Source organism: Melanaphis sacchari, unplaced genomic scaffold, assembly GCF_002803265.2.
Source record: "Melanaphis sacchari strain LSU unplaced genomic scaffold, SCAv2.0 Contig2_pilon_pilon, whole genome shotgun sequence".
Lineage (NCBI taxonomy): Eukaryota > Metazoa > Arthropoda > Insecta > Hemiptera > Aphididae > Melanaphis > Melanaphis sacchari.
In genome coordinates this window covers 6,080,256-6,103,015 of record NW_020271173.1, presented here as the reverse complement: position 1 = coordinate 6,103,015, position 22,760 = coordinate 6,080,256, and the positions used below count along the sequence as shown (strand labels likewise).

The window sequence follows — 22,760 nt, the reverse complement described above, 5'->3', positions numbered from 1 at the left end:
ATAAAAATGTGTACTGTTGAAAAATACAATAACAAGGAACCTGTATTAAAAAAAATCTAGATTACTGATTTTAAGTCAAAAATATTAATTATATTGAATGAATGATTTAATTATAATAAATAACATCAATTCCCACTTTGTATTTAAAAAGAAAATTACAACATAATTCGGATTTTTTAATTTAAGAACAAATAATATAATAGATTAATTGAAGTTTGTTATGGGTGAGAAAGTTATTTTTAACAATTTTAAACATTTAAATTTGAACTAATAGGGTTACGGAAAAGGAATTTTAGTAAAATAAATACTTGCTTTAAAAAAAATTGCTTGTGCTTTGAATTTCAGCATCCATCCATTTAGCAGCCCAAGTTTTAGCTTTAGGTCCAGTAGACCGATATTTATCACGAAAAGACTTTTTTTTGTGGTTAGTATGACGTTGATATCTTAATGGTATGTTTGGAGCAGTCACTGTAGGAGCAGGCACTGGACTGTATGGTCCATCTAATGGAGCTGGTGAAAATGGGGGTGATGGTGATGGTGGTGGCTGTAAGGCAGGTGGTGGATCACCGTGACCAATACCACTATCGGGACTGGTATTGGCGGCAGCAGCATCTGAACTATTACGGCGTCGTTTATCCAATTCAAGTGAAGCAAATGTTACCAAGCTATCAAATCTTTCACGAATGCGATCATTCCATTTCTCATCTAAAAGTAGACATATTTTTAGTAAAATAAGGATTAGATAATAAAGTCAAAACCAATAGTTATATTATTGTGATTAAAATATTCAGATTATTGATTTTTCCAGGCAAAAAGTTAGTTTTGTTTTAATAATATTAAAATGAATATTGTTAAATATGGCAAGTATAATGATTTTTACAAATAAATAGAATATATTATGGGAAGTTTAGAAATTTTAGCCAGAGGCATGCAATAATACTAAATACTAGATATTTGTGTCACAAACAAATATATTGTTTTATTATAGAAATGAATACGAATATTAGATAATATCAATATAGTAAACTAATTTAAAATAGAAAACTTAAAATATAGCTGTATAATAAATATAAAATTTATCAAGACATATTTTTGAAAATATACTACCTATTTTTTAAATTTAATAAGCAAATTTTAATTTATACAGCATATAATATAATATCAAGTATTCAATAAATTTTATTTTATTCAAAAAAAAATCAAATTGCTCCTTGACTTATTTAATATATTAAATATTGTTTATTGAAAATGTCAATATAAAATTAAATGTAATGTATCTTGTTCTGTTTTTCTGTTTATATATATTTTAAAAATTGTATAAACAAAAAAAAAAAAAATATAAATTTTAAACAATGAATTAACTACTAATCTAAAACCACTGACAGTTATTTGTTAAAAAAAAAAAAAAAAACTTCAAAATTACAAAATATTTATATTTAAGAAAGACACAAACTTGCATTTATTATTGTTTTACGAGCGCATTAAAAATTCATGTTTAGCTTTACTAGTTTTAATATTATGGTAAATTGATACCTTCAAATTTTAAGATAAGGAAATTATCATTTGATCATCAGATTTTATTAATAATTAATTTTTCAACAAAATAAGCAATAAATTGTAATATTTTTTATTCATAATAAATCATTCAAAAATCAAGTATTGTGAAAATTCATGTTCAACATACAATATTTTTACCTCAGTTTTAATAATAGGTCACATAAATATTTAACCTAATGAAGCCAAACATAAACTACTGTTATACACTTAAAACGAATAAATGTGGATGTACCCTCTTAAAAAAAAATATATTTTTATTGTAATAAAAATTTATTGTAATCTTAACGTGCACCAAACCAAAAAAAAAAAAAAACAAAAAGTAAAATTTTAAGATTTTATAAAATAATTACTTTTTACAAACAACATAAACATGCCAAAATAAAATACTGTGTATTGTACAACGCAATGCAGTGCACTCACCTTAATATTTTACTATGTAATCCAATTCCATTAGGCCAGCTAAAGTCTCTATTTTTACAGCTAAATAATACTTCTTGCAGCATACTTTAGAGTACGAGTATTAAGTCCTAAAATAGAAATTAATAAGCGTGACAAGCAACAAAAAACCAGCAAAACATGCAATGAGTGTAAATAAATTACTCCATAAGAATCATTAGTAATTGGTTGAAAATTGTTTTCTTTGTATTGATAATAATAGTAAAAAATAATTGTGTAGTTGTGATATTATATAAATTTAATAAAATATTTTAATTACAATCATTGTAGCAGTAAGAATGATCAAAAGTATTTATAAAATAGACTAAATGTATTTGGGAGTATTAAAAACAAGAGGATAATGAGTTTGTAAAAGTTTAGCCATTGGGCAGTCGAGATAAAACTATCAATTTTATATAGTTTTTAAGTTTATTCTATAAATAAAATCAATAATAGTAGTAGTGGTTGTTATTGTTGTTATAACAGTAATAATAACAATAAAATATTCACAATAGTAACAATAATCACAATAATAGTAATAGTAATAATAATTATAATAATAACAATAATATAATAATAATAATCATAATAATAATAATAATAATAATCATAATAATAATAGTAGTAGTAGTAGTAGAATAGTAAAAATTAAAAATATAAAAATATCTGATTTTCTCCAATAAAAATGATTTTTTTAATTGCATATGGCCACCACCACTGTTTAATATTTTTAAATTATTAAAACAAATACAGTTTACAAGACTATAAATATCATGTCTGTGAAAATGTTTAAGTGTAGGTTAAGCCAAGCTAAATACAACATTAAAACAATCAGGCAATTGTCTGATAGAAAAATAAAACATCTATTTGGAAGTTGAATATGAAAACGAATTCAAATTACACGCCAAAACCAAAATCTAAAACAAGTGTGGATGAAATAGTTAAAATGAAATACCTTCTTCAGAGGGGAGTCTGTCAGACATAGGTGTCATTTTTTTAACATTCAGTGGGCCAGGTGATTCAGAACTACGTTTGAGTGTTCTATGTGGTGATTGAGTGTCGGATTCAGTCTTTTCTTCTTTCAATGACAAGCCTTCATCACCATTACTATCATCTCCATCATTATCTAATAGTCGATCATGCAACGATGCAGCCAGTCTAATTAACAACATAACATATTTTTTTAAATATTATTCAAATTTTAATTAACATTCAACAATTACCCTTCAACTGGTTCCTCTTTAAGAGTGGTTAAGTGAGGTGGAGGGATATCATCACTAAATAAAGATTCTTGGTATGGTTTCAGTTCAGCTTTTGGTAATGGTATGTACATAAACGAACGTTTTTCTGAAGGCAATGTCTGATTTATAGCTTGAGTGGTATCATTGTTTCTATTATGCATGAATAATGGTACAACAGCATTAATTATGGACTGATTGCTTATTTCTAATGTTCGATTATGCCTGTCCATTTCCAAACATCTTTCAATTTCATTATTAAGTACATCACCAATTGTTCTTGTTATAACATTTTGTTGCTGTATTGGTGGACTGGGTGAAATTTTTTCCTAAAAATAATATAACTGATTAGTTGTAAATATACAATTTAACATAACACACAATAATCGTTTTACTTTACCTGTGATAAATGCCTTCGTAAAGCAACTTTAGCAGGTGATACCATAGTATAATCTGGTCCTTTAGATGATGGTTCATTTAAAGCATTTGTAATGAGATCTTTGACATGTTCATCATAAAAAGGCACCTTAAGTGGGGTATCTGATGAATTTCTATTATAGATTTTATTTGAGCGTTGATATCGCGTCGATAATTCAACTTGTCTACCATTTTCAATTATTTTTCTGGCTTCAATTTGTCTACCAGTTTCTAATATTTTTTGTGCCAGAATTTCTGGATTTTTCTCATCAATTCTAGCTATGTCTGGCACTTCTGGCCAGTCTTGGGAGCGAATTCTTGATTTTTTATTGTTACACATTTGATTCACTAAAGAACTATTGAACTTATTTGACGTATTTTGTTTTTCTAAGTTATCAATCTCAGTTTTGACTCCTTCAATAGTTGTAGACAAAGCATGCTTTCTTTTTCGATTGACCATAAGTTCAGTCATTAATAAACGTTGGGTATTTATTTCTTGATCAGGTGAGTTATCAGTTTGATGTATTAATAAATGTCCAGGAGTACCAACAGCATTTACCTCAGCAGCTCTTTTACAGTAATAATCCCAATGTTGATTCTCCAATACATTTGTCTATAAAAATAAATATTGAATATATTATTTTATTAAACATTTTTTTAAAAATAAGTTTAGTTTTAAATATTCAATTTCTTACTTCATTTTTAATTTTAGCCACTTTAGTTTGTAAATCTTTATGGCGCAATACAATTACTTTCGCTGCTGTTAAAACATCACCTGTGGTATTAGTGGGATAAATATCAAGTTCCTTCATACGAGTTTTTAATAGACTACAGCTATCTTTAATCAGATGGTCAATTTGTTTTTTTATTTGATTTATTTTCATGTTTAAATTTTGTTTTTTTTCCTAAAATAATAAATGACTTGTAAGTATAAATATGATAAAAATAAATTATTTATTATTATTCTTCCTTTTCAGTCTTTATTTGTGCTTCAACATCTTCACGGAACTTTTGGGTCTTAAACATATTAATCATGTTCATAAAACCTTCTTTATAATCATCCAAAAGTAATTGTAATGAGTATGGAATATCTCCAGTGGGTGGAGGAAGTTCTGTATGAGTAGCTGCATATCCAGCTCCCACTCCCGTAATTGAAGTTAAAGTGTGATCAACACAACCTTTTGGAGGTTCTTTGATACTCATTGATACTTCTGGTGTAGTACTTAATACTGTCTCACTATGTAATAAATTTAGAGACGCTGATATTTTAACATTACGTTTTGGTGGCTTTCGTTTAGCCTTTTGTTTACGATTAGTAGAAACAACTCGTTTTCCTTTTGCAATTTTCTCTACAGTCTTTTTTTCAGAAACAGTTGTTTCAGAATGTGATCGGTTTAAATATGCAGTCGGAGCAATTTTGAAACTACGACTCCGCCGTGGTGTGTTACGCTTCATTACTTTACGAGTAGTTCTACTGTGATTGTCTATAAAAAATAGTTTAAATTAATTAAAAATATGCAATGATGTTTGATTATTACACTAAAGTACCTGTGTTATTATCGTTTTCTTCCTCACTATTTTGCCCACCTTGATCTGACCATGCACTTTGTCCATTGTTGTTAGTTGTAGTTTTATCTGATGTCAATCCAGTTGTAGCACTTCCATCTACACTATCACCATTTAAAGTACTAAACAATGAGTCTGTATCATCAGATGAACAATTATTAACAGAAATGGTAGTTGTTAATTTTTGTTTATCTCCATTCACCTAGAATTAATAATACTTTAGAAACGTCTTTAAAAATAAAACTGCATGTCCTTTCGATGAATGCTGTTCATAAGTGGACAATATTGCAGATTGGAAAAAATAAAATGAATAAAATAAATGTTTTATGAGTCATAATTATTAAAAACATAAACATTAATTTTACTCAATAGACATTTTGCTGTTTAATTACCCTTGATTTTGAAACGGGAGGCTTATTTTGAGTAAAATACCGCTCGAGCTGTTGACATTAAAAAAAAAAAAAAAAAAAAAAAAAAAATAAACTTTAAACAAACAACTAAATACCATTTGAAAAAAAATAAAATCAATGGTAAACTTTGAAATAATAAACTATAATAAATAGAAAAAATATTCATCAACTAGTTAAATATACAAAATTATAATTTAAGTAAAGATTAAATAGCATTAAAATTAAATTAATACATATTTAATATACACAAATATATATTTTGTATAACTATAAAATAGTTATTTTAATTTGATGATCAAATATTTATCAATAATTAAAGTTTATCAAAACAAAATATTACAGTTTACTAATGTCTTACCAGTCAAAATATGTAATGCGTAGTAAAATTTAAGCACCAATAGAACACAATTTACCATAATTACAATATTTAAAGAGAATCAAATTTAATAGACAAAAAAATAGTTTTATCAAGATATAAATAAATTTATTTTAGACAACAATACTTAATTAGGTTTTTTAAAATATAATTTTCTAAATTGACTATTTATCATTTAATAATAATACATCTTCAGCTGAATTACATTTTTTTTTTTTAATAAAGAAAAGATTTATTTATTTATAGGCTTAAATGAAATCTATAAATACAAATGTTCAGAATTTTCACTAGTTTAACACTAGTTAATAGTGATATATAAAATATTGTTATGAAATTTAGATGTACAATACAAAATTGTCTTAGTTTTATGAGATCAATAATGGTATTGTTCGTTTATGTGTGAGTAATATGTACCAAAAATGTATGGTTATATCATATTCATGGCTAATATTAAGTATAAAATCAAGATAGATAAAAATGTGAAAATTTAAAATATGAATTACCTTTGTTCGGTCAATAACATGTAGATAATACTTTACAGGGTTACAAGTCCAAGAAACTGAACCAGTTATAGGCTCCATTGCTGATACATGCATTATAGTTCCAATATCTATTAAAATAACAAGCATAAATTAATGATAAAAATAAAAAATAAAAAAACTAATTTACTTACCACTTAAATTGCGTTCAGACATTCGAAAATTAAGTGGACAAAATGATCTTGAAGACACTATTCTGGCTCCATCTTTAAGATCTGCAAATCGTTGTTTTAACATATGGTCTACCTGTGGTCCAAATGCATAATTATTCACAAATACAATTGTTGCATTTGTTATCTTTTCCCTATGTTCTTCACTCAAAAAGTCGCCCTTTATAAGTTGATATTGACCACATTCTTTGCCATACCAAGACATCCATTTTTGAAAATTTAAATGCATAAACTAAAATGAAACACATAATCAATACAATTAATTTAATAAATAATAATATAAGAGAAATATATTGGTTTATCATTACTTTTGAGTATGATGAAGGGACATCAGCTTTTTCAACACCCCAGCAGATTTTACATTGAGTAGCTGCTGCCATTTGTAAAACAATTTGACCCACACCAGATCCAAGGTCTATAAATATATCATCTTCCGTAATGTTAATCAGATCAATCATTTGACAAATGAGATCGAAGGATGTTTCTCCATACACCTAAAAAGTAAAAAAAAAGGGGGTACATGAAATAAAATTAAAAATTATAAGTTTAGCATTATACATACTTCAGGCGAAAATGGTTCATATTGATTTAGTTTATCAGGATCAGTGACAGAAACATTATACACTTGTTGAATTATGTGTCTGAGGAGAGTTCTAGATGCTTTTTTACTGAATTTTTGTAAAGAAGTTCCTTTATTCTATAAAATGAAAAAATTATTGATATTAATTATCTTTAACCAGGAAGTATAAAAGTTTTAATTTGAAAAAAAAATCATAGAAAGTTAAGAGGATTTTTCTGCCTGAATACTTCTTTCACTAATTCTATAGATTTCCCATAAAAATGGATTACTTACATAGTTTACTCCACGATTTACTCATAAAACAAAATATTTTTATTTTTTTTTTTAAGAAGACTAAATATACTTTGATAATATATTAATATATTACAATAATTAGTAATAACTAATTTGTGATATATCGTTTTATAGAATTATATGAGTATTTTAAATGTTTATTTATACTAGTTACGTAGTAAGCTACTATGTTTTTTATTTTCCAAAATAACTTAGATTAGAAAATAGGACATATTGGGACATGTTAAGACATATTCTCTCAATGACTAAAATTTAAGTGCATTACACACAAATAGAAAATCTCATTTTAATATTACCAACATTTTTGAAAAAATTTAAAATATAATGTTTTATAAGCCAACATTCTACATATTATTATATTATGTATACTTTTACAGCGAAATATACAATAAGGAGAAATATAAATACCATAGCTTAACATACATCTGGCAAAGGCAGGTGGGACTGCCAAATACGCAGGTTGTAAATAACGTTACAATGTAATGTAGGGATTGCTCTGGGTATACCAAAGACAGCACAGAAGGGAACAGCTGCTTGTGCTGCAGCCGTTCATGATCACGATCTATTATAATAATTTTTTATAAAATATCTTGTCGTTGATTAAAATTATATAGGAAGTAGGGTATCGTAATAACCAGTATATAATTATTAAAAAAACTGTTAAAATGAAGTGGTTTAGGAAAAGCAAATATTACATCTGCTACGTTCTTTTAATAAATAATAAATATATACTTATAGAATTTTATTTTATTATTTTGTTTTTCCAGTGTCAGTCTGGTATGTAGTTGATTTTTTTCAATTAAGTTTGGCAACACTGTAGAAATCACGTCATAAATTATAGTTAGGTATTATGGAACACCAGCATCGTTTATTACAAGGATAAGGTCACGTAGACATTTTCGATAAATACGAACACCCTATATTATTGTCACCCCACAAAAAATGGCACCCATTTAAAATACAACCCTTTGAATACAGATCATAGGGAAAAAAATCGATATTTTTTCAATTTTCTATTTACCATTTGGACCATGCTGTCAATAGCCTTGTTGAACCTGTCGCACAAAGACTTCATGCTGTCGTATCTACAACAGAAAATACATAAAAAAAATGATTAATCTTGAATAATTGACACAATGACATTAATGGTAATAGTTATAAATACAAGATAAATCAATAACTTACGATTTTGTGTCATAGTTGCAAAGTATGTTGTTTTCTAGAGGGATCTTCATATCAGGGAAGTCATCCAACACTAATCTGTAAGAAAAAGTAATAATGAATTTTCCCAATATATAACGAATTCTTATAAAGGACATCGATTTCATATTTAGACATTCATTAATTTGATGAGTAGAAAGTAATTTTCATATTTTTAAAATATTTTCTATGTTTTATATTTGCGAACAATGACAAACTAGTTTTTATCATAATTGAAGTTATTGTAAATCCTCAGACATGCTTATTATACAGATTTACAGATAGTATGTAATGTAATAAAAATTTAAAAAAAGTATGTAAATCGTTCATAATTCGATTTTTATGTACCAAAATTCCACACTGACTAATATGAAATAAAAACAAAATAAGTTAAATAATATTAACGGTAAAAATTTTCATTTTTAAATTTTTACAAGTAATATATTATAATCTATACAATTTAATATAATCAGTTTAAATGAGATGATAATAATAAACAATTTGATTACGTGATTAAGAAGCCATTTATTAGTGATACTCAGCTTTAAGTTAATTCAATTAATAAGAAAAGAAGATCTCTACATCACCTCCGTGGATAAAGCCTATGATGAGAGGATTTCCTGGAATGCAGGAATGTATAATGCTTTTATTAATGGAGTATCGTAGTATTTTAATTTAGATTCTAGAAATAAGATCTTAATTATGAAAACAAATATTATAAACTTTAATACTTTTCGAAATACTGCGTCTAATGTTAAACAAGCCTGTATTATTTTCAAATCAATCGATATGTGAGTAGTACATTATTATGGTAATCGTTATTTTTGCTCATAATTTACTGCAATTTGTGAACTTGATGCACAAAATGCATAATAACATGGAATCGAGGCCAAGGTTAATATGAGATTTTTTTTCTTTCCATAGTAAAACATATTGGTAACAATTACGACGCTGATAACGTTAAGTTGTCCTTGTAACAGTGATTTGCGCAGTTTATTTTGAAAAAAATGTTATCATTAATAAACCGTAAAATAGTAGAAAAATACTTTTTTGCAACTCTGTCACGTCATGATCATTAACATTATTTTTAGAATATTCTAATAAAATAAATAAATTTTCAAATAACTAGTAAACGAATCTTGATATATTTATTGACTAATGTTGCGTAAAATATTCAGAATATGACATTTACAGTGATTATTAACAGTAAGCTGTAAGTATCCATAAGTTACGCAAATACCAAAAACTAAAATTTATTATATACCTACATATATTATAGCTACAAGGACATTTTGTAAAAAATGTTAAAATATGGCCTGTACAAGATGATAATTTTTAAAACACGGATTCAGCAAATAATTTGCTGAAACATAATTCCTATTCACAAGAAATGTATCCTGCCATAAACCGCAGCAACAGGTGCGTTTACATGTGACATTGAAAAAAACATAATATATTAAAAACCCGGAAGGCAAATAACTATTAAATATATCTAATTAACTTGCCATACACACTATAGACACGTGGTACGTTACATTGTTAAAGTTAAATAAAATAACTTTGTGAGTTATTATTTCATTATATATTTAAACACAATACGACAAAAATACTTAGAAATAATATAATATATTTTAATATATAACATTGATAACAAAGTATCAATACTAAATAATACACAGGTCACAAGTTTGAGAGTTAGTATGGGTCACACAGAGTAATTTTTTATTAGATAATTTGTAATCGTCACCCTTCATTCATTATATTGAAAAATAGTTTGAAATAAATCATAATAAATAATAAGTTATTGTAATAAATATAGAATGATAACCCTAAATATAATATAAAAAATTAAAATGTAAATATTTATTTTTATATTTTAGCCAGAAAATTAATTTTAAAAATATACCATATTATAATGAAAGTACTACCTATAGTCTATACAATATATTATAGTATAAAAAAAATTAATAACTTTTCCAAGTTTATAAAGTTTATTATGTTTACATACAAAATATTTTAATCACTATTAAAATCTAGTCTATTTCAAAATATATTTCTACTTCTATAATAGGAATGAATTTTATAAATACACCCAGGATAAAACATGAAATAGTTCAAACACTTCAAACTAGGAAATAATAATTGTCTAATGTTTTTTTTATAATTTTTATGTTCTAATATTATATTATTTTCACGTTGATGTAAAAATAGATACTTTCAATTATCCAGACAATAATGCTATAAATTCTCCAATTACATTAACTAATAAAATTGTTTTAGGCATAGCACCAAATCTAATTATAGTTAATATTAGATATGTATTATAATTATTTAAAAGTTGTTAAAGAATACAGACATGGAGTTTTAAAACGATAATCAATGAACGAGTTTTTTCATCGTTTACACAAACGGTACTGACTGGGCCACCGTTTTGATATGCGCCGCGTTTAAAGTGTACCAACGCATACATATAACATTGCCGACGGGATATTATACAATATTAAATATACATAATGCAGTCAATGCAGGGGAGAGCGTGGGCGCCGGAAATCACAAGGATCTTTTCTGAGTTTTTGCCATCTGTCGTCAATAAAATAAGACCAGAGGGGAGGGTTTGATATTTCAAACGAATTCGTCTGAAGATAGAATAATATTCATAACTAACGACAGAAAACGTTGACTTGGAATTCACGCAAAATGAATAAAAACAACGAAACGTTACTTCCCTTATACAAGACAAAAATATTCGGGTGATCACTGAAATGGAGTACACCAAACTCGCGCCCCGACGAAACGAACAATCACAATCGCGTAATAGGGGATTGTAACCCTCGCCGAGAGAATGGCACACACTTCCGTGACGTCACCCGAGAATGCGGCCACGGTATTGTAGTCGTACACGCTTGCAACCGTCCGGGGTTGTTGGCGGTAGTCCGCGCAGACACTTCCGAGCGCCGAGGTCGAGGGCCTCGCTGCCGATCGATAATGTAAAATAACATAAAAATATATGCGTAATCGGGCTGCTGGTGGTGGTGTGCTAGTGCTCATCCCGCGACTACGGCCCCGAGGGCTTGGCGCGTGACCTCGTGATTTCCTTTCTCTCGGCCGGCCCGCGCACAATTCAACGGTTTCACTGTTTCCTGCCTAGCCGAGCAGGTAACGATGGTTGTGAGCGCCGACCGTCCGTACGTACGCATTGCTTAATATCAATATAATAATAATATTATCATCATGATAAATCGATTCAAATCTACGTCATAATATTTCATTTAATACATGGTTTTAGGTGACGACGATGGAGTGGAACGACCCCTCCACTCCACGGTCGCGACAAGACCAACTATAACAGTCTTATTATTATTGATAATAAACAATAATAATAATAATAATAATAATAATAATATAGTTGTAATCATTGCAACTGCGGTAATCGCCATCCGTTGCGACGGTGGATAATACCTGTCACCGATGCCGACAACTATATTATAATATATATACGTATGTGTGTAATAATTATTAGTATTACTAGTATTAATACCACAATAACTAATATTATTATTCTACATATAAATTGTTAGTTGTGACCACGGACCGTTATGCAACGAAACATAGAAAACCGGTCTCGAACTACGTGTAGTGCCTTAGCCACCACCACTAGCGCAGAGAGCACAGGTGCCACTGCACTCTCTACTGCATAGTAATAACGCGTCCGTAGCACGGAAAAAAAAAAGAAAAAACCGTTATAAACCGCGACGTTATAGAGAAGTTTCTAGGACATTTCTCCAACGACGACGAATTAAACAACAACAACAACAATAATAATTCGCAACAGTGAACGCAGTTAGCATAATATAATGATAAAAATAATATTATTCACTAAACGAAAACGTATGGCAATAATGTAATCTTTTTTAATTACGCGGAAAAAATACGGTAATATTATCGACAACTCTCGTTCACAAAATTTGAAGATCTAGCTTCAAAACATCAAAACCGTTATGATAATATATTATAATATACATGTAATATTTGGTTCAAAAAACTGAAAAATTTACGCACCTGATCAATATATAATACAGTACATCACCATGAATTCATAACCGAATTTAAGAAATAAATTATTAGTTGAATTAACAGTCTATCCACGTTTTTATATTACGTAACGTTTAATTGATTGAAAATACTCGTTTTTTATAACTGAATTTGAACAGACACTAAACGCGTTTAACAGTAGATGATATTCAATGTTATTTTAGTATTATTTTTATCATGCTAATATTTTTATATTTAGTTAAAAGTCGTAGGAAACGAAGAAAAATTTACCTGAGAGATAACCTGAAAACTATACACAAAATGTATTTTGCTGTTAAAAAAAAAGTTTACACCTTTCATAGATCATACGATAATAAGTACAAATACTTAATAGTTAATGATAATTAAAATATATTTAATATTTCTAAAGTGTGCCGATAATAATAATTAATAACAGATAAACCTGATAAAAATAAATTGATTTAAATATCTACCTATAAATAAATGTGAAACATGAGATTATAAAATACCAAGTAATTTTATTAAGTAATCCTTCCATGCCAAGCCTAAATCTAGTACATACGTGAATTGTATATATATGAAGTAATAATTGTTTATCTTTTTATTATTTTAAATATATATACATATTTATCAGTTGACCTAGATTTACAATAGTTGACACGATAAAGAATACTACGGTTTAATAAAAAAGAAATACAAATTTATTTATTTAATTTGAATACAAAGAGTAGTAAGAAGTTATAATAATGTATCTATCTTATATCAGTAAATTATTGAAAAGTACAAAAAATAAAATTGGTCAATGTAAAAATACTATAAATTAAATATAAAAGTTCTTTAGATATGTTTTTGATTTTAACTAACAAATTCTATATATTTTAAATTATTTGCTCTTAAAACCAAACAATTTAAATTTTTAAAAGGTGCATTAAATTTTATGAAACAAATTTCAATAGTTTTGTGTAAATCTACTAAACATTTTTACTTTTGTATAAAATCATTTAAATTTGATATTATATTAGAATAATATAGAAATTTAATTAAACACAATATTCATATTTAAATTATAATAATTCTATTAATTTTTTAGTTATCTTATTACTACGTGAAATGTTATTATGTAAGTAGAAAACTAGAAACATTCATTATGATTTAGTAAAAAAGTAAATATGTATTGAAATACAAAATTATAAACTTGCAATATACGTCTTAAAAAGTTTTTACATAATACTAGTATTTAGTCTTTTAACTATTGGTATTCGTATATATCAATATCATTAATTTTATTAAACAAAAACGTAATTAAATACAATGACTTCGTTTTTCAAATAATTATGTTTTTAAAAATGACTAGAAAAATAAACAAATGAACTATTAATTTACACGAATGTAAATAGTTTAATTTTGTTAATTACTAATAACATTCTTATTGTTATACTGAGTTATTAGAAAATCATGAGTATGTGGTGTTTAAAAGAATTAAATTTAATATTATAATTTTCAAAGACGGAAACATCAAAACAAATAATATTAAATAAATAAGTTGACTAAAGTAACAATTATTATCTTGTTACATTTACACACACTCGAAATGCGATTTTCATTGCAAATAATATGCTTTTTTCAAACTTTTAAGTTGTTATTTTTATACTATAATCTACAATAATCTAAAGCTAATATAGGTCATAGTAATAAATAAATACGTGTAGGATTAAATTAACTTAAGTTTTTAAAAAGCATCTATTTATCATCGAAAATTATACTATTGTCTATTTAAGGCAATAATTCTAAGTTAGAATGCAAATTTAATCAAATACAATAATGAATAACATTTATATAAATAAGTTAAGGATCACAAAATGTAATAAACGTGTTTAAGATAAATAACTTTTGTACAGTGTCAACTAAATATTATTTAACCATGTTTTAAATTTTAATTAACTGTATGTTATCATATTTTTTTAAATAATTATATTATTAAGTTATTACTAGAGAAAATTGTACATATTAATTTGATAGATTATAATAAATCAATGAATCTATATGATAAACTATTGTATAAATAAATACATTTTTTTAAAACAGTTTTTGCAACAAAAAACCAAGTTGATTAACACGAATGCAACCAACTTTAAAATAACAAGCACCTATTCTGATAAGTAATTTATTTATTAAAAATATTTAGTTATACAAAGCTATTTAATAAAAAATAAATAAGTAGCTTATGAACTTCATTAATATTCATTGAATATATTTTATTTTCAAAATAAAATAAGAATAAACCTAATAAGTAAAACTACACGTGACGACTGTCGAGCACGTAGGTGTACGAGGTTATTTGTAATAATTACGTCTGAGAAAGTATTATCTAGTTTGTTTCGTGTAAAACGTTTAGATTAGAGTTGTATACATTTTAGCTAGGTTTTTCGTCACAGGTATATTTGAAATGACGTACTTAATTGTTTTTTAAAATAATTTTTTCATTAACACAATAGTCATTTTAATAACAATTCAGTTAATGAAATACTAAATAATTCCAATGGGGTAAAAATAACAGCAGAACAAAAATTACACCTGCTACCTTCTATACGGCCGTTTACATCAGACAATCGTAGTCGTTGTCAACAAGATATAATTCGAATGCAGACGAAAAATACGAAAAAGCACGCGGGACGAACTCTTCTCGTTTAGAGCGCACCCACCAAACAAAACAAAAAAAAAACAGGCAAAATGCAATAATATATGAAAAGATAATTTTTTTTTTATCGACCAGACAATAGGAATTTTTATTCACGAATCCGGTTGATCAGGGGGGTTACCGCCAAACCGTGTCCTTGAAAGATGCCAGCAGTGTTATTGGCCCCGAGCAACCACGGTCATCGCTCTCCTGCCCGGCCGGCCGGCAAAACGATTGAATGACGTGCGCCAAGAAGAAAATTTAAACGCGCGTGCGACGACGAAAAAACGTCTGTCGTATACTCCGAAAAACGGGAGGCAAAAAATAACATAGTACATACAATTTCGTTGTATTGGTTAAAAAGTGAACGGGGCGGGGTAAAATAATATCAAAATGCATCAGCACCGGTTGTTTCCGACCAAGGTTTCTTCTTAGTTTTGAATTTTTTTTTTTGGTCTTCTTCCTCTTTTGTTATACTGAATAATGTACACGCTGTGCTATTGTTGTGCCTTGTGCGTCTTTCTCCTTTTTCACCCACAGCGTGTCCAGCAACCAGCACGTAATTTTTGTTCATATCTTCTATATTGTTATATATTTTACAGCCACATACATGTTCGATAACATAATCTTTTTTCCAGCCAATACATGTATTGTAATATTTATAGTAGGTATTAGGTAAATAAATAATGGTAATGCGAATTGTTATAGTTATATATGACAGAAACAGTCCTTATTTGAGGGGGTTAAGGGTCGTAAATATTACAAAATGTCGACCTCCAATTGGTCACAGAAGAAAATGGAAAAAATTGTTGTCCTAAAGAAATTCCAAAACAAGATATTATACATCACTATTATCAGCAATCGTCGGTTACGTAACTATACATACATTTATTATTACGGTTAGAAACGTGTAAAATAAAAATAATGCATTATAATATTTTAGCAGAGATGATCGGCGAAAATATAAATGCCGTAACCACACGAGATGGATCATAATAGCAATAGCTATGACAGAGTTCGTTAAACCGATGATACAACCGGTTTGTGGCCTCCTAAACTGCTAGTCTGTGTCTATAATAAATCGGTAACGATCTCCTTCTCCATACCATTTCTATACATTACATGCAGTGGCCGGGAACATGGAAAAAATATTATCCTTGTAAGCGTAATTTTTTAAAATTTTACAAATCACACGAAAAGTATTCGACAGGAAGTGCTATTACACAAAAACTATTATTAGTGTGTAAAAAAATCGTGCGCAAGGTCAATGTATCGGAAATTTGTGAATAACCCGTTCCCGCGTTTATGGCCATTAATTAAAATAACTATATAATTCAATAAACGTGCGTCCAAAACGACGGTTTTTTTGGTTTTAACGTTTTCTACGGTTACAGTAGGTATTGCAAATATAATGTATAACGTGATACATTTTTAAATAACATCAGTATAATAATAATTCGAGTAATATTTATACAAAAACCTAATTGTTTTTATTAAATATCGCGACAAAGAAAATTGTGAAAATATTACAGAATAAATCAGTATATATACTGACAAGTGACAATAATTATGAGTAAAATGCGCGTACCAAATATAGCAGATAATGCAGATAATATTATTATGCTAATTCTGTAGCACATTACTAAATGATGCATTATTGTTAATAAATGCCATTTTTTCATATTTAAATTACTTGAATCAGTACTAGTATTTAATCTATAACAGAAATATAGCTTTGGATAGGTTTTATTCAGATCCTTAATCTTAATGGTTTAGTTTATTAAAATTTTATAAAATACACAATAGGCATTTATCATTTATCAACATTAATTTTAAAAGATTTAAACAAACGGTCGAGTTATAAATAAATAATAAATTAATCAAGATAGAAAAAACTTTAAAATTTAAATTTACTGATACATTGATCATTTAACAATTAAAAGGGGAAGTTCTAATGAAAAACCATATAAATAATAATTCTATTACTCAATTGTAAAAATAAAAGATTTTATCATGATGGTAATCAAAACGTTTTGCATTACACACGACAGAGAATTAATATTAAAAACATCAAGCAGTTGAAAAATATGTTTACTCACGTATGCAATTAAAATCACAAGTTACATAGGTAAAAATGAATAATTGTTACTTTGTTACTCACTTTATTGTTTCTATAATTCCCAGTGCACCATCGTGCTTGTCCTAAAACAAAAAATAATACAATCGTTAATATCGGATAGTAATTTTAGTACCTATTAATTACACTATTGGTTTTTAAAATGATAATGACAAATTCACAGAAGCCAGAAGTTCTCCCCCCACAAAAATTCAAAACTCATTCATTCACGAATTGTTAAATACTTGTAATTGTTATGCTAACATTTAGTACTAACGATCCATGATTCAACAAATAACACAAAAACGTCATAGCTATTACGTTATGATAATATTATCTAGAATGTAGTATTAATAACGATAAGCTGACCAAAAATAGTCATTACAATCAATAATTGTTATCGATGGATTACCTTCATGCGCGTTTTGACAGTAGAACCGTTTACAATACCAACCTATCACGGATAGCAATGTTAGCATTTCTAATTATTACACCCAAAAGTTGTCTCGTAAGCGCAAGTTTTTCATAGAAAATAATGTATTGCATCTAATACATGACGAAAAAATCAAAAAATAAATAAATAGGATACCTCAAATAATATTCGAACGGATAATTATGATGCTATCATATCGAATAGAAAATTATATACATACGTATATATGAATATACATACACTCACACACACATAATACAACTCTATCGGGACGTGTACAGCAGAGTTCATTGAACCGCCATCACAACACAAATCGACATTATCACGGATCAGTTACGTTTTCATCGTTACAGCGTAACGTTGACCACGAATATTTGTGTTTGGAAAACGCCAACGGTTATCATTTTGCGTGTCTTTGCCCGCGAATAGTGGTTAACTTGTCGTTATCCGTCAGCGGCATAGCTCCGCCGTCTCGGATGAGCGTTACCATCATCACACCGCGCGAAATGTTATCATAGTCATTACTTACCGATCCTCTGCCTATGATCATAGGCCATTTGTAAACTACGGGTTCTGAGCCCACAGGACTGTGTAATCGCAGTTCCATTTCGACTCTGCTCGAAAATACTGGTATACGGAACGCGCACCAAAACCACTAATAAGCACTAAAACTGCACCAACGACGAACACGGTCGCACTAGACTAGCGCGCGCCACAACACACCGCGACGAGCGACGGCCGATGATATATTAAAATCGCGATACTCTCTAACGAACCGACGATCGGAACGGAGATGATCGGAACACGGACGGCAGCGGTCGCGACATTTTTCGGTGGGAGGATGAAAAAAACACACGGAAGATAATTAAATACGACACCACAAACAATGCGCGACGAGCAAGACGATGTTGTGAAGATGCGACCGTGATGGACGATGGTGCACCGACTGGCCCGAACACGATTTTACACTACTTTCCCGAATGCTTCCGCCACCATCACGCTGACCGTATCCGTCACGTACGTCGGCCCAACACAAATAAACGCACTTTGGCCATAAGATGGCGTCTCGGTCTGACGATGTGCGTCTCGATGTGTAGTCGTTGTTTGTGTGTGTGTACATGTGCGTAAGTGTATGAGCGAAGATATACGGTGCCACCAATCGTCGGCCGTCTGCTGGCATGGAGGAAATACAAGCCCGTCGTATTGATTACACCATGCACGACGTTAATTTGTTAGACAAGCGAATGCCGCCATGGGAAATCAAGCGTTTTCTCGAATGGCAGCACTGGTTTTCTCCATATCTCTGCGGCTGCTTTATTTACGATTTACCTCGTTTACGGCAATCGGCGTTTTTGACATTCATATTCATCTATTGCTGTTTACTGTTTAGCAATTACTATCCATTATTTGTTCACCTGCCTAGTGGTACGATACCGATTATTCCATTCCAAACATTTAATATTTAGATGAAGATATATGCTCGTGTGTAAATTCGACTTTTATGCAAGGAGTGTTGAAGATCTGAAGAATTTGTAGAATCCAAACTTGAACGTTCCCAGCGGTTAAATGGCAGGAGAATTCTATTTGCGTTATTACATAGGACACAAAGGTACGTAAAAGACTCGCGTTTTGGTGTAGGCAGACCTCTTAAACACAACTGTTGTTTAAAAAAAAAATATGATTGTGTTTGGATATTATGGTCTGATATGTTAATCTAAATTTTTTCATTGTTTTTAAGTGACTAATCTTGAATTTATACTAATCAATCATATGGTTTGCTGTTTAGATCTGAGAATGAACATGTTTTAATAGTAAAAATAGTTTACCAATTATTTAAGTAAGGTTAATCTATAGCAGGGGTCGGCAATTAAATTCTATGGAGGTCCAGAAAATAAAAAAAAAAATGTCGAGGGCCAGTAAAAACTAAAAACTTAGATATTAGTTAATAATTGTTGTGTTATCGCAGCTATTATTGTAAATAGCAATAAACGATAAAAACCATCGTAATCTCTAAATATATTATGAAACAGACAAAATATACATTATGTGTGAAAAACCGGCATTATTAAAAAAAAAAAATATTTTTTGTGGTCCAATTATTTATCCTTCGCGGGCCGCCTATTGCCGACCACTGGTCTATAGTATAATAGTGTCATGTTAAAAGTTCACATGATGATATTATTCCTTGATAATATAACTGTTTTAACTTATAAATCTAAGGATACTTTTATTTTTTATCTGTTATGCTAAGCATCATCACGTACAATTGTAGCGATTGATCAAAAATTATCATAACATTTTTCATAATCATATTAAATTTTAATTGTGTGTTCTATGAATTTGTTCTATTAATATAATGGTCATGTGAAATATGTATTTACTAATAAGATAACTTGTCTTAAGTTAAAAACAACTATATTTATTTATTAATATTGTTTTCTATAAGTATCATAATGAATCTTGCCTTATCCATTTTAAAAATATTCACAATGTAAAATGCATTACCTATTTTTCTGCACACTTATAACTTCTTTAATATATAATGTATAATTGTATATAATACACGGGTACTTAATAATTAAAATAATTTATAGTTTTAACATAAAGCTAAAATTAATATTATGTATATCATTTTTTAATAATTGAGAACATAATTTATGAAGTAAATGAAAATTTTAATTTTCTAGGAAAGTTTGGACATGAATTTTTGGAATTTGAATTTCGCCCTGATGGTAAACTACGATATGCCAACAACTCTAACTACAAAAATGACACAATGATCCGTAAAGAAGTATATGTTCATCAACCTGTAATTGATGAGCTCAAACGAATTGTATCTGATTCTGAGATTATGCATGAAGACGATGCTCTATGGCCACCACCAGATAGAGTTGGAAGACAAGAGTTGGAGATTGTAATTGATGATGAACATATATCATTCACCACTTCTAAAACTGGATCATTATTAGATGTTAACACATCCAAGGATCCAGAAGGCCTCAGAACATTTTACTATTTAGTTCAAGATCTTAAATGTTTTGTATTTTCATTAATATCATTGCATTTCAAGATCAAACCAATTTCATAAAGAGATTTTTTGATGAATTAATTAAAATATTTAATTTAATGTTCTATAACAAAAAAATATTTAGCCATTTTCTTTTGTTCAACTTTTATACATTCATTACATTAAGTTTTTTAAACTGTTAACAAATTAAAAAAAAGCCACTAAGGATTACTTATACTGATTTAATATTATATACTTTATTATTTTAAAAACACTAGTAATTTAAGATGACTCAAAAGTTATTAATTATAAATATTGAATCATTTTGATATATTTTTCATTTTATATTCACTACAAATAAAATAAAGCAACAATTTTAAAACAGAAAAAAATCTTAACTTTTATTATTACCTATCAACAAAATATTATAAATATTTGGCATTGTCAGATTTTTAAATTGTTAAGTCTCAAATATTGAAATATAAGAATAGTAAAAATTATTATTTATTATGTTTTTGATATGTTCACTGGCCAGACATTTTTAATACATGTGAATCATATTTGAGAATGTATATATTAATTAATTTTAAATTAACTAGTAAATGGTGATTTGAACAACGTTTAAAATATTTGGTTAACAACTAAGTACTAGTTATAAAAATTATATACATGTATCTGACTAAAAACATTGTATTCAATATATTGATAATATTTATACCTATGTTCAATCGTTAATATAAGATTTTAGTATTTGTACAGTGTACATAGCAAATATGCCTCAACGTTTAAAAAAATTCATGTTATGTGAGGATAGTATATTTCATATATTGTATTTCAATATAATAATAATATATAAACTTATATCCATTACTTATTTATTTTTATTCTTTGATTAAATTACCTATATTTTTGTCTCACTTTAAAATATTAATTCCGTGTTAAAACAGAGTATTAAAATAATTTTTCAGAATTTGTATTGAAGATTTTTTTATAATATTTCAATTAAATAAGTCTTAAAACACATTACAACTCAACATTAGTTTGTTTGAATTTAGCTAATTTATTCCTTTATAATTTTACATATTATATCTTATAAAAATTATAAAATAATAAATATTTTTCATTTGACAATAAAAACCATTTCAAGCTTGATCTTGTATAAGTAAGAAACTTAGTATAGTTTTCTCCTTAATGATAACCTAAATAATTTATTATATATAATTCTTCATATACAATTTTTTTTTTAAATAATACTATTCACAAAAATTTGAATGATAAATGTATATAATTCATGATTAATTATTGAACATGAAAAAAATAAAATTGGATTGTAAAAGTTAAAATTCTAGTAATTATATGACACAATTGTTTAGGAAATACCTTTTTTTTAAGTATTAAATTATTCAGTTACTGTTATTTAAATTTTGAAAATGTTTGATAAATTCTTATCTATAATTGTATGATTTTTCATTTTCATTTTCCTATAACTATGTTGTTAAAAACATTTCTTACCTTGTTACAATTTTTCTATAATATATTATTTATGTTCAATCAATCCCATTTCAATTTTAGGCTTGTAAATTGCAATACTTCATTTCTGGTATCTGTTTAGTGATTTTTGCTGCATTTTGAAATAAAATTTTTATTAATTTGATGTTTGAGCGTACAAAGTAGTGTATAATTTGGCCTTCG

At 27.8% G+C, this 22,760-nt stretch overlaps 2 protein-coding genes across 4 annotated transcripts; one reads left to right on the top strand and one right to left on the bottom strand.

Moving 5' to 3' along the window:
* On the bottom strand, window positions 1-19,291 carry LOC112596126 (histone-lysine N-methyltransferase, H3 lysine-79 specific). 3 transcript variants are annotated; one of them, XM_025341630.1, is made up of 17 exons: window positions 18,591-19,291; window positions 17,674-17,714; window positions 8,768-8,842; window positions 8,604-8,667; window positions 7,271-7,405; window positions 7,017-7,202; window positions 6,673-6,940; window positions 6,503-6,609; window positions 5,606-5,653; window positions 5,196-5,415; window positions 4,617-5,131; window positions 4,343-4,552; window positions 3,631-4,260; window positions 3,216-3,559; window positions 2,948-3,150; window positions 313-705; window positions 1-40 (listed from the first exon to the last, which is right to left on the bottom strand). In XM_025341630.1, exons 1-16 carry the CDS (start codon window positions 18,666-18,668, stop codon window positions 314-316), a joined length of 3,516 nt encoding a protein of 1,171 aa, XP_025197415.1. In that variant the 5' UTR covers window positions 18,669-19,291; the 3' UTR covers window positions 1-40; window position 313. The 3 variants fall into 3 exon arrangements, 2 of the variants coding, with proteins under 2 accessions (XP_025197415.1, XP_025197414.1); XR_003114747.1 differs by lacking the exon at window positions 1-40 and adding an exon at window positions 1,978-2,084 and having other exon boundaries at window positions 622-705; XM_025341629.1 differs by lacking the exon at window positions 1-40 and having other exon boundaries at window positions 137-705.
* A 123-nt stretch (window positions 19,292-19,414) lies between these two features.
* On the top strand, window positions 19,415-21,316 carry LOC112596127 (protein mago nashi homolog). The gene is made up of 2 exons (XM_025341631.1): window positions 19,415-19,670; window positions 20,749-21,316. Exons 1-2 carry the CDS (start codon window positions 19,628-19,630, stop codon window positions 21,147-21,149), a joined length of 444 nt encoding a protein of 147 aa, XP_025197416.1. The 5' UTR covers window positions 19,415-19,627; the 3' UTR covers window positions 21,150-21,316.
* Window positions 21,317-22,760: the final 1,444 nt, after the last annotated feature.

What these genes read in the sequence shown, in the direction of transcription:
- LOC112596126 (XM_025341630.1), bottom strand. Translation starts at nt 18,668, where the DNA reads ATGGAACTGCGATTACACAGTCCTGTGGGCTCAGAACCCGTAGTTTAC. An exon ending in TGCAACTATGACACAAAATC is followed by an intron (nt 8,668 to 8,767) that starts GTAAGTTATTGA and finishes TTTCTGTTGTAG; the next exon opens with ATACGACAGCATGAAGTCTT. An exon ending in AGAAAACGATAATAACACAG is followed by an intron (nt 5,132 to 5,195) that starts GTACTTTAGTGT and finishes TATTTTTTATAG; the next exon opens with ACAATCACAGTAGAACTACT.
- LOC112596127 (XM_025341631.1), top strand. Translation starts at nt 19,628, where the DNA reads ATGGCAGGAGAATTCTATTTGCGTTATTACATAGGACACAAAG. An exon ending in TTATTACATAGGACACAAAG is followed by an intron (nt 19,671 to 20,748) that starts GTACGTAAAAGA and finishes TTAATTTTCTAG; the next exon opens with GAAAGTTTGGACATGAATTT.